This window comes from Brachyistius frenatus, unplaced genomic scaffold, assembly GCF_029030835.1.
Source record: "Brachyistius frenatus isolate BFR_SWC_R1_liver_20210118 unplaced genomic scaffold, ASM2903083v1 Contig_321, whole genome shotgun sequence".
Taxonomy (NCBI): domain Eukaryota; kingdom Metazoa; phylum Chordata; class Actinopteri; family Embiotocidae; genus Brachyistius; species Brachyistius frenatus.
The window spans coordinates 88507-103664 of NW_027210920.1; the positions used below are offsets into that span (position 1 = coordinate 88507).

General features: G+C 47.8%; 1 protein-coding gene across 3 annotated transcripts in view; it reads left to right on the top strand.

Annotated features, from left to right (window-relative positions):
- The window catches only part of focad (focadhesin), a 27211-nt gene continuing 12053 nt past the window's right edge, over positions 1 to 15158 (top strand). For 2 of the 3 annotated variants that reach the window (XM_069723216.1, XM_069723219.1), the window contains exons 1-14: positions 1 to 63; positions 3997 to 4068; positions 5326 to 5400; positions 5661 to 5815; positions 6335 to 6433; positions 9187 to 9288; positions 9532 to 9757; positions 10286 to 10492; positions 10581 to 10668; positions 11465 to 11658; positions 12146 to 12406; positions 13941 to 14045; positions 14701 to 14802; positions 14881 to 15014. In XM_069723216.1, the coding sequence (XP_069579317.1) occupies positions 4012 to 4068; positions 5326 to 5400; positions 5661 to 5815; positions 6335 to 6433; positions 9187 to 9288; positions 9532 to 9757; positions 10286 to 10492; positions 10581 to 10668; positions 11465 to 11658; positions 12146 to 12406; positions 13941 to 14045; positions 14701 to 14802; positions 14881 to 15014 (1805 nt within the window). In that variant the 5' untranslated portion in view covers positions 1 to 63; positions 3997 to 4011. Of the gene's footprint in view, positions 64 to 397; positions 562 to 3996; positions 4069 to 5325; positions 5401 to 5660; positions 5816 to 6334; positions 6434 to 9186; positions 9289 to 9531; positions 9758 to 10285; positions 10493 to 10580; positions 10669 to 11464; positions 11659 to 12145; positions 12407 to 13940; positions 14046 to 14700; positions 14803 to 14880; positions 15015 to 15158 lie in introns of those variants that run through there. The other variant, XM_069723218.1, reaches the window with a different exon arrangement.

A 15158-nucleotide genomic window follows, 5' to 3' on the forward strand; every position in this document is an offset into this window, starting at 1 on the left:
GTCAGGTTTGGTCCTCGGTACTCGCCGTAGCTCCATGCCGGTTGGAGGAGGCTGCATTTGAAGGTAAACTTTGCCCGGAAACATGTGAAACATGTAATAAATGTAAAGTGGGATTCTTCACATGTCGGCCAACCTGCTGCAGGAGCACGTGCAGTGTACCTGTAACTATTATAACGAGCCCACCGCCTGTTGAATAAAGTTAGCATTAGCTTCAGAGCTACTGCTAGCCTGCTATGATCATCACTAACCTGATTTCAGCTGAATTAACATTTTAAATGTCCATTTACGATCATTAGTAGCATTAGTAACTCCGGGTGTGGTGACGTAATGTTTGCGCCGAACTAGTCCGGATTTGCAGAAAACGCTCCCCAGCATCAGCACGAGCGAAGTCCGCTGAAAAATCGGTCAACTTTAACTTCACCTCCGTTTTATGTGAAGATGGTCCCATACTCAGAGACACCGGGAGCATGTTGAAGTGGGTGGAGGTGGACTGAGGCAAACGGCGTGGTTTAAAGGACGAGACAAACATCTGGCTGTTGAAGTGGAGTCTCATGTGTGGAAGTAAGGCCGCATGAAACATGAACTTTCATAGTTCATCATCGACTAACTTTGTAAATATCAGATGGTCTATTAAAAGCTCTGCCTGCTGGTGAAGATGATGTCTGGAGGCTCTTCTGAACCCATAAAGCTCAGTTCGTAGTTGTTGAACTGTTGTGACCAGTTCGTTTTGTTTAGAAGTTGTTGTGCTGCACGAGTTCAGTTCAACCAAAGTGAGACATCTGGTGTTGGACGGTGTACATCTGGATTGTGTATTATAATATCATATGGAAGATGATAAAAAATTACAATTAAAAAAAAAAAAGCTGCCAATTCCTATTTTCATTATCAGCTGTTATTTGATTAATATTGCTGAGAGGTTTCCCTGTAAACACACTGAGTTCATTCCTGGAGGAGTAATTAAAACCAACCAGCTGCTGATCAGTCTGAAACACAAACAGGAGTTTATATCATGACGCCAACATGCATGAAAATATTCCTCCATGCAGCCAAAATGTCACAGATGAACTTTCACTCGGTTAAAAACCCAGAAATATTCAGTTCATAATGAAGCAGCAGGTTTCAGATCTGAGGTGAAACTCAACCATGTTTGTTTGAAAAATATATCCCAAAAAATTATGCTTAAAAATTCCAACCAGAATTATTGTCCCTGTTATCGACTATAACCCTTAAATTATATGTTAAATAATAATAATAATGAACCCGAGATGTCTTGTCGCTTTAAAACAACCATTAGAGAGAATATTAACACTTTACCTTCATAAACAACAAAAACAATTAATTGATTATTAAATCCATTATTATAGTTAATGAGCTGACAGATTCATTGATAACATAATGATGAACAAAGCTTCCAGAAAGCTGTACCTAATAAAGTGATGAGTTATTAGTGAAGCTGATCAGTTGTATTGACAGCAGCTGTGAGCTGCTGAAGGCCGGTCATGTGGCTGTGATCTCGGCCTGCAGCTGACAGCCCTCAGAAATCCCATGTGGCCGTCCAGCATGTGCGGTTTCACCCAGTAAAGCCTCAGCGGAGTCATTTCTAAAGCGCTGTTGGCACAACCCTGCTCCGGCTTTGTCCTCGCTTGTATTGCTACTGCAGACCTAGCAGTACCGGCCCGCCTATATTGTTTGGCTGGAAGGTAAATATGCTGCAGAAACCGCTGGAACCGTTGTTGTACAAACTTTTTAAAGGTTCAGCTGATCACCGTCACGACAGCGTTTCAACTACTGAAGAAGCCACATTGAAATAATACAGACGTCAACTAAAACACAGCAAACAGGGACGATTGTACTTTGTCTTTGGAAAAGCTTCTCCTTAAAATCATTCACACATTTTCAAGCTTAAGAATCCTGAATATAAACATGATGAGCTGTGTATGTCGTTTCCATACGGACTGATTAAACAGCAGTAAGTGAGTGTCTGAAGTCCAGCTGTGTTCACAGGCGCTGCTCTCTTACCTGTCAATGTGGTGAAGCTGAACGCAGTGGGAGAGTGGTGGAGGTGGACAGCGTAGAACAGGCTGGCTTATTAGGGAGATAACGGGGAGGGAGGGGGAGGGGGGTGGGGTCATATTGCCTGTGTTTAAAGTACCGTTAGACCAATATGTCTGTTTACAGATGATGTTTAAGCAGAAGAAACTGCAGGAAAAGGAAAATAAATATTCCTGATTGGTCGTTCTGACGTGACGTCTCGCGTCTGAACTTTAAACAGCAGTTAGTCCGATAATGTCGAATATTTAAAACAGTTTTCAGGCAGAAATGTCAAAATTCTGTTTCAGTGTTTTCTAACCTGACATCATGTCGTCGTAGTAGAGTGACTATTTCTGGGTTTCTTGTTTATTATCATATACAGCTGATGGACAGCCAATCTTCATTAAGGGCCTAATCAATTATCAAAAGTTGTTGTTGATGGAAAGTGTCGTATTTTTTACCGCTAGTGGAGCAGAAGTTTGTATCTGAAGCAAACACATACGCACACATCCAAAAAATATCTATGGAAAAAAAAAATGCCAGAATTCATAATGTAATATTTTCTTTTATCTATGTATTGGAGTGCATTAGTTACATACTGGCTGACATGATGCTCTTATTTTGTGTTTGGTCTCACATTATTAACCTGGTGAGAATAAAAGGAAGCTGAAGTCTGACAGCAGATTGTTTTCTGTGGTTCAGCTCACCTGTTATGCAACTTTTCCAGTCTTTTGTTGAACCCATCCAAACTTTTTTGAAACATGTTGCTGGCATCAAATTCAAAATGAACACATTTTTAATGAAACAATAAAGTTATTTGTTTAATTAAATATGAGTTTACATGATTTGCAAATCATCACATTCTGTTATTTACATTTTACACAGCGTCCCAACATTTGTGGAAACGAGGTGTTGGCCCCCTTTTTCGGTTAAAATAAAAATGTTCTCTCGCTACAAGTCAGATAAGAAGATGGATGTTCAATCTCATGGATAGAGTCAGGATATGTTTAGCCTAGCTCAGCATAAAGACTGGAAGCAGAGGGAAACCGCTAGCCTCGGTCCAAAGTTCAGAAATACCTCCACCAACACCTCGAAGCTCGTTTGTGTGATCCAAACAGAAATGTAAAATTTACCATCAGATATTGCCAATCTATTGCGGAGCTTAGTCAGGAAATCAAATCCATACATTTAAACCAAAAACTCTATAAGACCTTTATTTTATAAGCCCTTTTGTTTGTAAAAGACTCAAATAATCAGCCGACAGTAGGAAGCACTTCATTTATTCTACAGGACACCAGTTTTGACCTCAAATATAGTTTTATTTTTAGTGGAACAACAGAAGTGTTGAATGTTGTCTATAAAACAACACCAGTTTATATAAAATATGATATAATAATAAATATTAAATCTTTAGTTGTAAGAATGAGTTCAGTTTCCAAGATTGGCTATTTGAGTGATTTACATTTAAAATAAACAAGAAAATCACATCGTGTGTACAATTTATTTTAGACACATATTTCAGCCAACATAGAAAAAGAATAAGTAGACCAGCTGCTAACAGCCTGACGTGGACCTGGAGGAGCCGGTGAGCAGCGGTGCGTTCAGGCCCCAGACAGCCGACGGTCACCTGGACGGCCGAGCCCGACGTCTGCTTAGCAACCGGACAGTTTTTGAGTGCGGTGGTACACTAATGACTTGTGAATAATTAACGCAAAATTATGTAATGGCTGCAGGCCAATAATTTGATAACGCTGCTGGGGATCAGGTTTCGAAGGGCCGGTGTCCCTGAATGCCTCCAAGCAGCGCCTCTCCCATCGGGGCTGTGAAGCGACAGGTGGCTGCATCGCTCAGCTGTTGTTTCACCGCTGCTGATACGTGATCTGGTTGAGTTCAGCAGGAGGGATCACAAGCTCTCAACGTTCTCTTGTGTTGCATTGTTCTGATGGAGGTTCCTTCTGCTCTCAGGTGGAACCTGCAGCCATGACGGAGAGTTTGAAGTCCCGGTTTGATTTTCCCAGCCCCGTCATTCAGGCCCAGGTAAGCTGCTGGACTGGTGTTCTACAATACCTCCACAGGTAGGATGGTTTCAGAGATACACTCATGGCCAGAAAACGTATAGAAGCATCAGACGGGACCGCACCTCAGGGGTCAGAGGTCAGGGAGGGCGGCAGGCTCATCTGTGCTCTGATAAAGTAACACCTCGAGGGACATCAGGAACAAAAGGATTCACAGAGTCACAGGCTTGTTTGTCATGTCAGCCGCTGAATGAGCAGCCTGGTGGTAACCAGGAACAGATGAAGACAGGTGTTCCCAGGTGTTCCCAGGTGTTCTCAGGTGTTCTCAGGTGTTCCCAGGTGTTCCCAGGTGTTCTCAGGTGTTCCCAGGTGTTCTCAGGTGTTCTCAGGTGTTCTCAGGTGTTCCCAGGTGTTCTCAGGTGTTCCCAGGTGTTCCCAGGTGTTCTCAGGTGTTCCTAGGTGTTCTCAGGTGTTCCCAGGTGTTCTCAGGTGTTCCTAGGTGTTCTCAGGTGTTCCCAGGTGTTCTCAGGTGTTCTCAGGTGTTCTCAGGTGTTCCCAGGTGTTCTCAGGTGTTCCTAGGTGTTCTCAGGTGTTCCCAGGTGTTCCCAGGTGTTCTCAGGTGTTCCCAGGTGTTCCCAGGTGTTCTCAGGTGTTCTCAGGTGTTCTCAGGTGTTCCCAGGTGTTCTCAGGTGTTCCTAGGTGTTCTCAGGTGTTCCCAGGTGTTCCCAGGTGTTCTCAGGTGTTCCCAGGTGTTCCCAGGTGTTCTCAGGTGTTCCCAGGTGTTCCCAGGTGTTCTCAGGTGTTCTCGGGTGTTCCCAGGTGTTTCCAGGTGTTCCCAGGTGTTCTCAGGTGTTCTCAGGTGTTCTCATGTGTTCCCAGGTGTTCTCAGGTGTTCTCAGGTGTTCTCATGTGTTCCCAGGTGTTCCCAGATGTTCTCAGGTGTTTCCAGGTGTTCCCAGATGTTTTCAGGTGTTCTCAGGTGTTCCCAGGTGTTCCCAGGTGTTTCCAGGTGTTCCCAGCTGTTCTCAGGTGTTCTCAGGTGTTCCCAGGTGGACCAACCAACACCGTGTCTGGAGCATTTCATTGGTTTGTGTTTGGGGTTCTTGTTGAGTTATGATGGCTCATTTAACCTTTATTTAATCAGGTAAATGATCAAATCCCTTTTTTCCTGACCTGCCGTGTGTTGTTTTAAAATGAATCTGATCAGAACAATCTAGAAACTGTTTACAACCACATTCGAGTCGTCTGACGTACGTTTGTGTCTGTTTCTGTTTTCCAGACGGTGAGACATCTTGTTGCTGCTGTGCTGAAGGAAAAAGGGTCAAATGGTCCAATCAGTGAGTCCACAGCTCAGGTGAGCTCCTTCACACTCGTGTTGTTATCGTGGCTGAAAGACTCTGTAATAAAAGTAGTTAATTTACTCAAGTATTTCCTGTTGAATCAGCATTTTTAAAACAGGACGTAACACAGTAGGAGTTGGGTCTGGGTTGGGTTTATGTTTGAATCTGGCCTGAATGTGTGTACGTTGTTGTGTGTTGTGTATTGTTGTGTGTTGTGTGTTGTGTATTGTTGTGTGTTGTGTGTTGTTGTGTGTTGTGTGTTGTTGTGTGTCAGGGCCCTGCGTTGGAGGCTCTGTGGCAGCAGTGCTGCGCTGACGGCGCTCTGGTGCGTTCAGCCTGCTGCGATGCCGTGGTGCTGCTGGTGGATCAGCACCACGCAGACCTGCACTACATCCTCAACAGTGTCCTCAACCTGCTGCCTTCTGCTGGGTACACACACACACACACACACACACACACACACACACACACACACACACACACACACACACACACACACACACACACACACACACACACACACACACACACACACACACACACACACTGATGTGTTTATCTTAGTTTAGCATGAAGACTGAGCAGAGCGGATCAGCTGGAAAAAAAACATTTAACCACATGTGAGATCTTTCCTGCAGCTTCCTGGAGTCGTGTCCTGACAGTAAGGTTGCCAGGTTTAGTAGCAGTAGGTCCAAACCCCCAAACTTGCAGGTACTGACCTTATCTGGCAACCCGCACTGTAGCTACAGACACATGGATGAACTGTCGTCCATAACTATCTGTAAAACCACAAACAGGCGTTTTCTTATTTTATTGTGAAGGTTTAGCACATGGATATGAAACGGAGGCCGTCACATAAGAACCACACAACCTTCACTGTTTCTCTGAACAGCCCTGAGCAGGAGTCGTGAGTTTTTCTGACCTCCTCTGTGCTCTCGCTATGAACAGAAACATCCAGGGGCTGATCAAAGTCATCAGACGGCTGCTGCAGATACAGGCCGACCAGAGAGACCAAGAAACCCCCTTCACCTGTCCTTATTCCATCAGGTGAGTCCGTCTCACTCATCCAGAGTCACGGTAGACGTACATCTGGTTTCAGAGGGTAACCATTAGTAACGAGGACCAGTTAATACCTGGTGAACAATGGGTATGAATGACATACCTGTGGCACCGTGCTTTATAATGACTTCCAGTTTCAATAGCATGTATACAGTAAATAAAATGGGGACCCACAATAGATCCCTGGGGAACCCCAGAAAAGAACATTTCTAGTTATTTTACACCTTTGTTTCTTTATTTTTCATCATTCCTGTCAGTAATGATTATATTTTACTCACCAACTTAATTTGTCAGATCTGGGAACATCTGGGTGACTAAAAATAAAGGCAGCTATAGAAATGATTAGGGAATCCCACAAGAGCCAAAAGAAAGAAAGAAAAAAACTAAATCATGACCCTTCTCCTCTTCCTCCCCCTCCTCCTTCTCCTCCTCTTCATCCTCCTCCTCCTTCTCTTCCTCGTCCTCCTCCTCCTCCTCTTCATCCTCCCTTTCTCCTCCTCCTCTTCCTCCCCCTCCACCTCTTCCTCCTCTTCATCCTCCCTTTCTCCTTTTCCTCCTTCTCTTCCTTGTCCTCCTCCTCCTCTTCATCCTCCCTTTCTCCTCCTCCTCCAGTATTAGATCGGTACCTCTGCCTCCTTAATCAGTTACAGCGGGTGATAAAAAGACTGAGCTGCTTTGTCCTTTTTCTTTCTCCCTTCCTCCTCGTGTCCTCGTGTTTCTCTCTTTATCTCTTATACCCTCACCTCCTTTTTTAAAAAAACATTTCTCCCTCTCTCCTTCTCCTCTTCCACATCTCTATCTCCGCCTCCTGTATTCCTTCCTTTCCATTGTCCCTCGCTCTCGCTCCGTCTTCATCCCTGTCTCTTCTGTCTGCGTCTTGTCTGGCGGCCGACCCTCCCCGGTGGGAAGATGAATGTGTTGAGGGCAGCAGGGTGGCGTCATTGGCCGGGCAGTCTGGCCCGCCATTGGTCGTCCGGCCTGGCACCGCTGGGTGACTGTAAATGCTGCGGGATTAATGGAGGATGCACACTGGTGCCCATTGTTGACCGTCTGCTCTCGGCGGCCCCGTGCAATCTGCCACCGAGGCTCCGAGCCCTTCAGCCCCCAGCGGGACCGAGGCTCCGTCCTCCTTTCTCATGTGATGCTGGTCCTGTCTGTCCTCAACGCCCCCTGCAGGCTTTCCCACACACTCATTTCATCTGGCCTGTCAGCTCCTCTACTGTCGACTGGTGATCTGAACATTCATACGGAAACACGTATTCTGAAGGAGATGGGGAGGGATGAAGCCCTTTCATGGATCCTGTTTCATTGGTCCTTGTAATTTGGTTTGTGTCTGGGTAGTTAGCATGATGAGCAGTGTCAGTCACAGCAAATATGAGGACCGATATCTCTTTGTACGTGTGTGTCCCTTAAATTTGAATCTAAATCTCAATCTAAGAAATCAGACCATGTAAAATGAGGTCTGTTGAACATGGAGGAGTGTTCTTCTGAAAGATTTAAGTAAAGGATAATGTTCATAATGTAAACTGGCCCAGAGGTTGAGGCCAGACGTCCCCTCAGAGAGGAGAAAGCTGTAGTCGTCGGAGGAAGCAAGGTGTTGCTGCAGACGGGTGTTAGACGGGTGTTAGACGGGTGTTAGACGGGTGTTAGACGGGTGTTAGACGGGTGTTAGACGGGTGTTACCTGCTCCGTCCGCCGGCGCTCCAATTTAACGGTGAACTTGGAGTCTTGGTCTTCTTCCTTTGTGCTGCTGTGGGCTGATGGATGGGAGCTGTAGAGAAGATGAGGCGACGGCCACGGGGAACCTGGGGGGAGGGGGGGGGTCGGAGAAGAGATGGCTAGACAGATTAGACCTTGTGAAGACAAGACACACAGAGGGGGGGGGGGGGGTCACAGCCGGTCACAGACACGCTCCATCAGTGAACCTACTTCCTCAACATGGAGACACAATGATTGATGGAACACACACACACACACACACACACACACACACACACACACACACACACACACACACACACACACACACACACACACACACACACACACACACACACACACACACACACACACCAGCCCTGTTGTGTTAACCTCTGGTCCTCTGTGGGCCTCAAGCTCAACGACACACACACTTCAGGATTTGACCCCAGTGTTTAGTCTCATGCTAATGCATCTGCAAGTTCAGGATGAATGGAGGCAGAGTGTTGTGTGGAGGACAGGAGGAGGACAGGAGGAGGACAGGAGGAGGACAGGTGGAGGACAGGAGGAGGACAGGTGGAGGACAGGAGGAGGGCAGGTGGAGGACAGGAGGAGGACAGGAGGCGGAGTGTTGTGTGGAGGACAGGAGGAGGACAGGAGGAGGACAGGAGGAGGACAGGTGGAGGACAGGAGGAGGACAGGAGGCGGAGTGTTGTGTGGAGGGAGGGCAGGAGCAGGAGGAGGACAGGTGGAGGACAGGAGGAGGACAGGAGGCGGAGTGTTGTGTGGAGGGCAGGAGGAGGACAGGTGGAGGACAGGAGGAGGACAGGAGGCAGAGTGTTGTGTGGAGGGCAGGAAGAGGACAGGAGGAGGACAGGTGGAAGACAGGAGGAGGACAGTGGAGGACAGTGGAGGACAGGAGGAGGACAGGAAGAGGACTCCATGACACTGAGATCAGGTCTCTGTGGAACCAGAATCCAGATCAGAACCTGGATTACTGGATCTGTGAACACGAGCTGTGCTTGGTTCTGTTTGTGTTGCAGGAGCAGCCCCCACCCGTTCATCAGCGCCCTGGAGAACCGGGCCGACTGCTGGCCGGCGCTGCTGCTGGAGATCGATGACTTCATCCGACAGGCTGCTGACAGGCGAGCACGGCCGCCACACGGGCCTTGAACGCACCATCCAATCACTCAACCCCTTTTACTGCATGACCCTTAAAGGCTGTGAAGACTCATCAGCTGTTGTTAGGCAGGAATGATTGATGTGTGCACGTTCCTCCAATCACACTTCTTGTTTAGTCTGAGGACGTTTTAGCTGAACTGATATGAACCAACCCGTCTCTGAGTTGGAGTCGGACTCTGCGGTTCTGATTTGCTGTCTCTGTGCAGAAATGAAGCGGCGTATGTGTCCATGCTGGCTCCCTTCCTGCGCTTCCTGTACTGTGAACCTCCGAGGCAGCCGCAACACGCCCTCCTCCGACACGCCCTCCTCAGGGTGCTGCTGCCCCTGCAGCCAGCAGCCGGGTCGGCGCCGCACAGCACCGACCCGGAGAAGACCTCCCCGGCGTCTGAGTGCCTGCTGCTCTGCCTCTGTCAGCTGGTTCCACACATGCAGGTGACTCGAGTTATGTAGCTGACATTAGTCAAATATATAACTATTATTATGTAGTTTTTAGCTACAAACATATTTTTTTAAAGTCAGAAGTGCTTTTTGGTCTCAGTCAGCTATTTTATAAAATTGAACAATTATGGATGATATTTTATTATTGATAATCAAAGATATTAAGACACAAACGGGACATTAGAAGTTAAATGTGCTTAGATTTTTAATCAATATGCAACTGTGTTTACATTATTTAATTTAGTATCACAGGTGCAATATTTTGTTTATTTTTCAAATTGTCTGACTGAAAATGAATCGGAAACTATTCTGATAATAATAATAAAAATACCAAACATCTGATGGTTCTTACTTTTTAAATGTGAAGACTTCCTGCTTCTCTTTGTCATGTTTGGTATTAAATCTTTCTGATGGTCAAACAAATAAATTTGGGCTCAGATAGCGTGGATATATTTGTCCACAGGATGTTGTGAGGTGAATATGCGGTCCAGTAAAGATCCGTTGGCCCGTCTGTGTCTGCAGGTGGACGGCGTGGAGGCGGTTCTGGAGCTGTGTGGGTTTGTGGACGCTCTGCTTCGAGCTCTCGGGGCCTCCGGAGAGTCCTGGAGGGCCGAGAGGGCCGAGCTGCTGCTGCAGCTGCTGTGTGCCTGTCAGCGCTGCCTCCAGTTAAACGGAGACTGCCGACCGCTCCTCAGCTTAATGCAGCAGCTGCTGCTCGTGAGCCATCAGGTGACTCATCGAGGTCCAGAAGATTGAGATCAGAACGGATATGGTGTATGAAGCCTGTCTGCTGACCGAAGCTGTGTGTGTTTGGTAGGAGCTGCCGGTGGAGGAGCTGATGGTGGGCGTGGCTCTGCTCCTGCTGGAGGCTCCTGCAGCTCAGCAGACCAGCCTGCTCCGTCTGGGTAAAACTAAACCTGCAGCACCACAAACGTTGTTTCTACACTCTGATTTATGTGCAAAAGGGTTGTAGAAGGTAACTGAAGAGGTCAGAACCAGGATCGCAACCCTGTTCTGGTCTTCTGCTCTCCAGAGAGGAGGTCCGTGCATCTCAGTCGAGTCACGCTCAGACTCTCTGCTCACCACAAATTCATTCGGACGTGCAGATGAAGCGATTTTAAATTAATTTGGCTCTGAACCGATCAAAGTCCTGCAGAAGGAAACAAACCCAAGGCCGGGCATCCCCCCCTCCCCCTCACTGACTCCTTCATCACATTTCATTTCTGTCATCATCATCATGTAGTTTCTGGATGATGTCTTCAGTCGGTAGTTTTCATGTCTACCTGTCCAGACTTTTCTAAATGAAGTCCTGTTTTTTAAAAGAAAAATAATCGACACCGCCGTCTGATTTCATGCTGCACACGCCTGCAGCTCTTCGTCCACCAGCTCGCCGCCGCCGCTGCTCACAGCCTGTAAAATCAGCTGCTACAGAATGAGCAGAATCCGGACATGTTCTTAGGAGCGTCGTTAACGGTGCTAACAATGTCGTTTTTCATGCAGCTTCTTCACAATAAAAGCCTTCCTGTGTTTCTCTCATTGGCTGATTTTTAATGTGAATCAGCAGCACTGAAATCAAATATGTAGAAAGAGAATTACACACAATAAATCAAATACAGACATGGAATTGTCATAAATAACTAGTTTTCCCACGTTGGTTCATTAACACTACGACTCCATTTCTACTGTTCCTGCTTGTTGCAGCACTGAGTTTAACCCCCGAACAGACTGAAGTGTGTCCCTGGTTGAGTCCAGTCCTGGTTCTGCCGGTGCTGCAGCTCCTCTCCTGCTCCGATATCACCGAGCCGCTGGCTGACCCGAAAACACACCGACTCAACACCAGCCTGGCCAGCAGCCTGCTGCGCTGCATCAGCAGGCCGACAGGTGAACCCCGACAGGTAGCTGCTCCACACCTCTCCTCCTCCTGCCTCCAAACTGTAGACTCTGATGATGTGATGCTGCCTTCCTCTTCACACAGATCAGTTAAATCCAATCAAACACTGGTATAGAAATAGAACACATAGAGATTTAACGTGGTTATTTCAGATGGAAAAAGCAGTCTGACAACAAAGATATTTATTTGGGATCAACCATAGACTGGATATAAAAGAGTTTGTAGCTTCAGGTCTGTAAAATGGTTCTGATCCAGAAGTGTCTTCAGCTGCAATACCAGCGAGTGCCACTAGAGGTCGGCTCCAAAAAGCCTCCGGCTCCATAGACTCCCATTCAACTTCTCTCATCAAATCCAAAGTGAATAAAATGTGTCCATCAGTTATCTCGGTGTTGTTTGCTCTTCGTTCTCTTTCCTAAGTTTAATGTTTTTATATTGTTATGAAGTGAAATCATGTTTTCTGATTTTATTCTTGAACACGTCTCCTCCTTCAGCCCACTCCTCCGCTGGTTCTCCCTCTCACCTCCTGGTACGGTGAGCTCAGCGTGGCCGTGTCTACGCTCCATACGGTCGCCGTCGATCCAGCGGCGGCCGCTGATTGGCTGCTGGCCGTCAGCTCCGCCCTGTCGTCCAGCCAGCGCCTGCCCTCCTCCCTCACCCTCATTGTGACCCACCTCATCATCACCGGCGAGGAGGACGTCTGCCAGCTGGCGCTGAAAGCCACTCAGGCTGTCGCTGCTGCCGACCCCTGCCAGGTACATCATCATCATCTTCATCATCATCATCATCATCTTCATCCTCACAGCTTCGTATCAGCTTTCAGTTTTTAAGGCCTCGTTGTGTGAGATCATAATCGTGCAGCAGCTTTAAGCAGTGAAAAGTGAGGCAGCCTCGTGTGGACCAGAACCCAATCTCACTGAATATCTGGGTCTGTCCACCCTCCATCCTACTGGGCGTAGACCTCAGGTTCATTTTAACCAATCAGCATGCTCCAAAACCGGCCGACCCTCTGCTGCCGCTGCAGCTACCAAAAAGTTGTTTCCTGAGTGCAGAATATTTATTAAGAGCTTTAATGAACAGCAGCAGCTTGATAAGGTTCAGTGATTCAGTCGTCCAATCGCAGTGAAGGAGAGGCGGGACAAACGCGGTTAACCACCGACACTGCTCTCTGATTGGTCAGCCCTTCAGAGTGGGTGTGGAAACGCTGATACCAGCCGAGTTACCAGATGTTTATTCACAGAGAAGAAAACTGGATCTGTGAGCGACAGACAGGCGACCTGTGAAGTCAAATAAGGCCCGTTTCTGCTCGGCTCAACAGAAACCTGTTTTCTGTTCATTACAGCTGATGGAGTTTCAGCCTTTTAGAGAAAGTCAGGGAGTTTGAACCCTGTTAACAGAAGATAGATATCTGCACTACGGATGTTCGGACTTTGAAATCAGCAGCATCAGCCTGTGTACAGCTCCTCACCTGCCTGCAGCTGTACAGATGTTTAAAGCTGACAGTCTCCCTCCGGATCCTCTGGGACCGTAAACGGAGTCGCCAGCTCCAGAAGATGATGTGAAATATCACACAGTGCTATCGGCTCCTCATTACTCCGGCTCCAGTATTCCCCCGCTGCCTTAATTGCTCCCAGAGTGCCTCTTGCGGCGCTGCTTTGATGCGTTGGTCGAGGGTTATTGGCAGATCTGAATCCACTGGATGTCCCTGCTCGCTGCAGCTCATCACCTCCATCTACCTGAGAAAACACCTCGCAGGTCTGCAGGAGCTGTTTGTTACCACAGAAGATGCAGTCGTTATTATTTATTATAGGAATGTCATTTATTGATTGAAGCTGATGGTTTAGGATCAGCAACAGACATTTTAGGGATTCAACTTGAAGGAAATGTTCCCTGGCGCCCCTCCCTCTCACTCTCAAGCCGTGCAGGTGAAGTAGTTGCTATGCAACGGCCAAGGTGCAGGGCAGCAGTAAGTGCTTTATGTTAATGAACAGACGTTTCTCTGCAGAGCTGCTGTGTGTCCAAGGACCCTGACGAGGGCTTATTTTTAACCTCAGCCCTGAAAATGTGTCCTTCGCTCCACACCAACTTCCAACTCCCTCCGTGGAGACGGAAGTGGGCGGAGTCACATGTCCATCAAATCCTGAATCTGTCCCTACAGCTCAACCTGCTGGAGGCGCTTCATAGTTACAGGACATGTCAGGTCTATTCATACAAATCAGCCTCGAGGCTTCAGAGCCAACAGTCCGACCTCCGAGAGGAAAACGAGCTGAGGTGTCTCTGTGTCCCCAGGTCCCCTCCATCCTCCCCGTCCTGCTGTTCAAACTGTCCCACGAGAAGAACCCCATCCTGGCTCACGCTGTGCTCAACGTCCTGCCGAACATGGGCACTCATAAGGTACGGATGACCTCTGACCTCCGTTACTATGATGCTGTACGAACCACCGCAGGTCGTCTCTGAATGTTTGTGAGTCTTATTTAAATATGAATTATAGCCTGAGTAGAGACGAAGGCCTGTCTCTGTGTCTCTGTGTCTCTGAGTCTCTGTGTCTCTGTGTCTCTGAGTCGCTGAGTCTCTGTGTCTCTGTGTCTCTGTGTCTCTGAGTCTCTGTGTCTCTGAGTCTCTGTGTCTCTGAGTCGCTGAGTCTCTGTCTGTCTGAGTCTCTGAGTCTCTGTGTCTCTGTGTCTCTGAGTCTCTCTGAGTCTCTGAGTCTCTGTGTCTCTGAGTCTCTGAGTCTCTCTGTGTCTATGAGTCTCTGTGTCTCTGAGTCTCTGTGTCTCTGTGTCTCTGAGTCTCTCTGTGTCTCTGAGTCTCTGTGTCTCTGTCTCTGAGTCTCTGAGTCTCTGAGTCTCTGTGTCTCTGTGTCTCTGAGTCTCTGAGTGTCTCTGTGTCTATGAGTCTCTGAGTCTCTGTGTCTCTGTGTCTCTGAGTCTCTGTGTCTCTGTGTCTCTGTGTCTCTGTGTCTCTGTGTCTCTGAGTGTCTCTGTGTCTATGAGTCTCTGAGTCTCTGTGTCTCTGAGTCTCTGAGTCTCTCTGTGCTCCGATCCTGCAGCTCTGTGTCCCCTTGGTGCTGCAGACTCTCCACATGCTCGCCAGCGCCCCCAAACTGAGAGCGGTGGTGATGCGCCTCATGACGGCTCTGTGGAAGAAACAGGTCTGTAGTAATAAACAATCATCATCATCATCATGTGATTTACAGCTGCTCTGACACTTCCTGTTTCCTCCCTGGAAGGACCGAGTGTACCCGGAGCTGCAGCGACTGCTGGGACAACAGGACAGCGGTGGGGCAGGGGTGGTGGGGAGGGACACCCAGTGGGAGCAGGTCCTGGCCAGGGCCGCCTGTATCAGGGACATCTGCAAGGAAAGGTCAGACACACACACACACACACACACACACACACACACACACACACACACACACACACACACACACACACACACACACACACACACACACACACACACACACACACACACACTATTAATTGTTATTTGTTATTTTTTCCAACC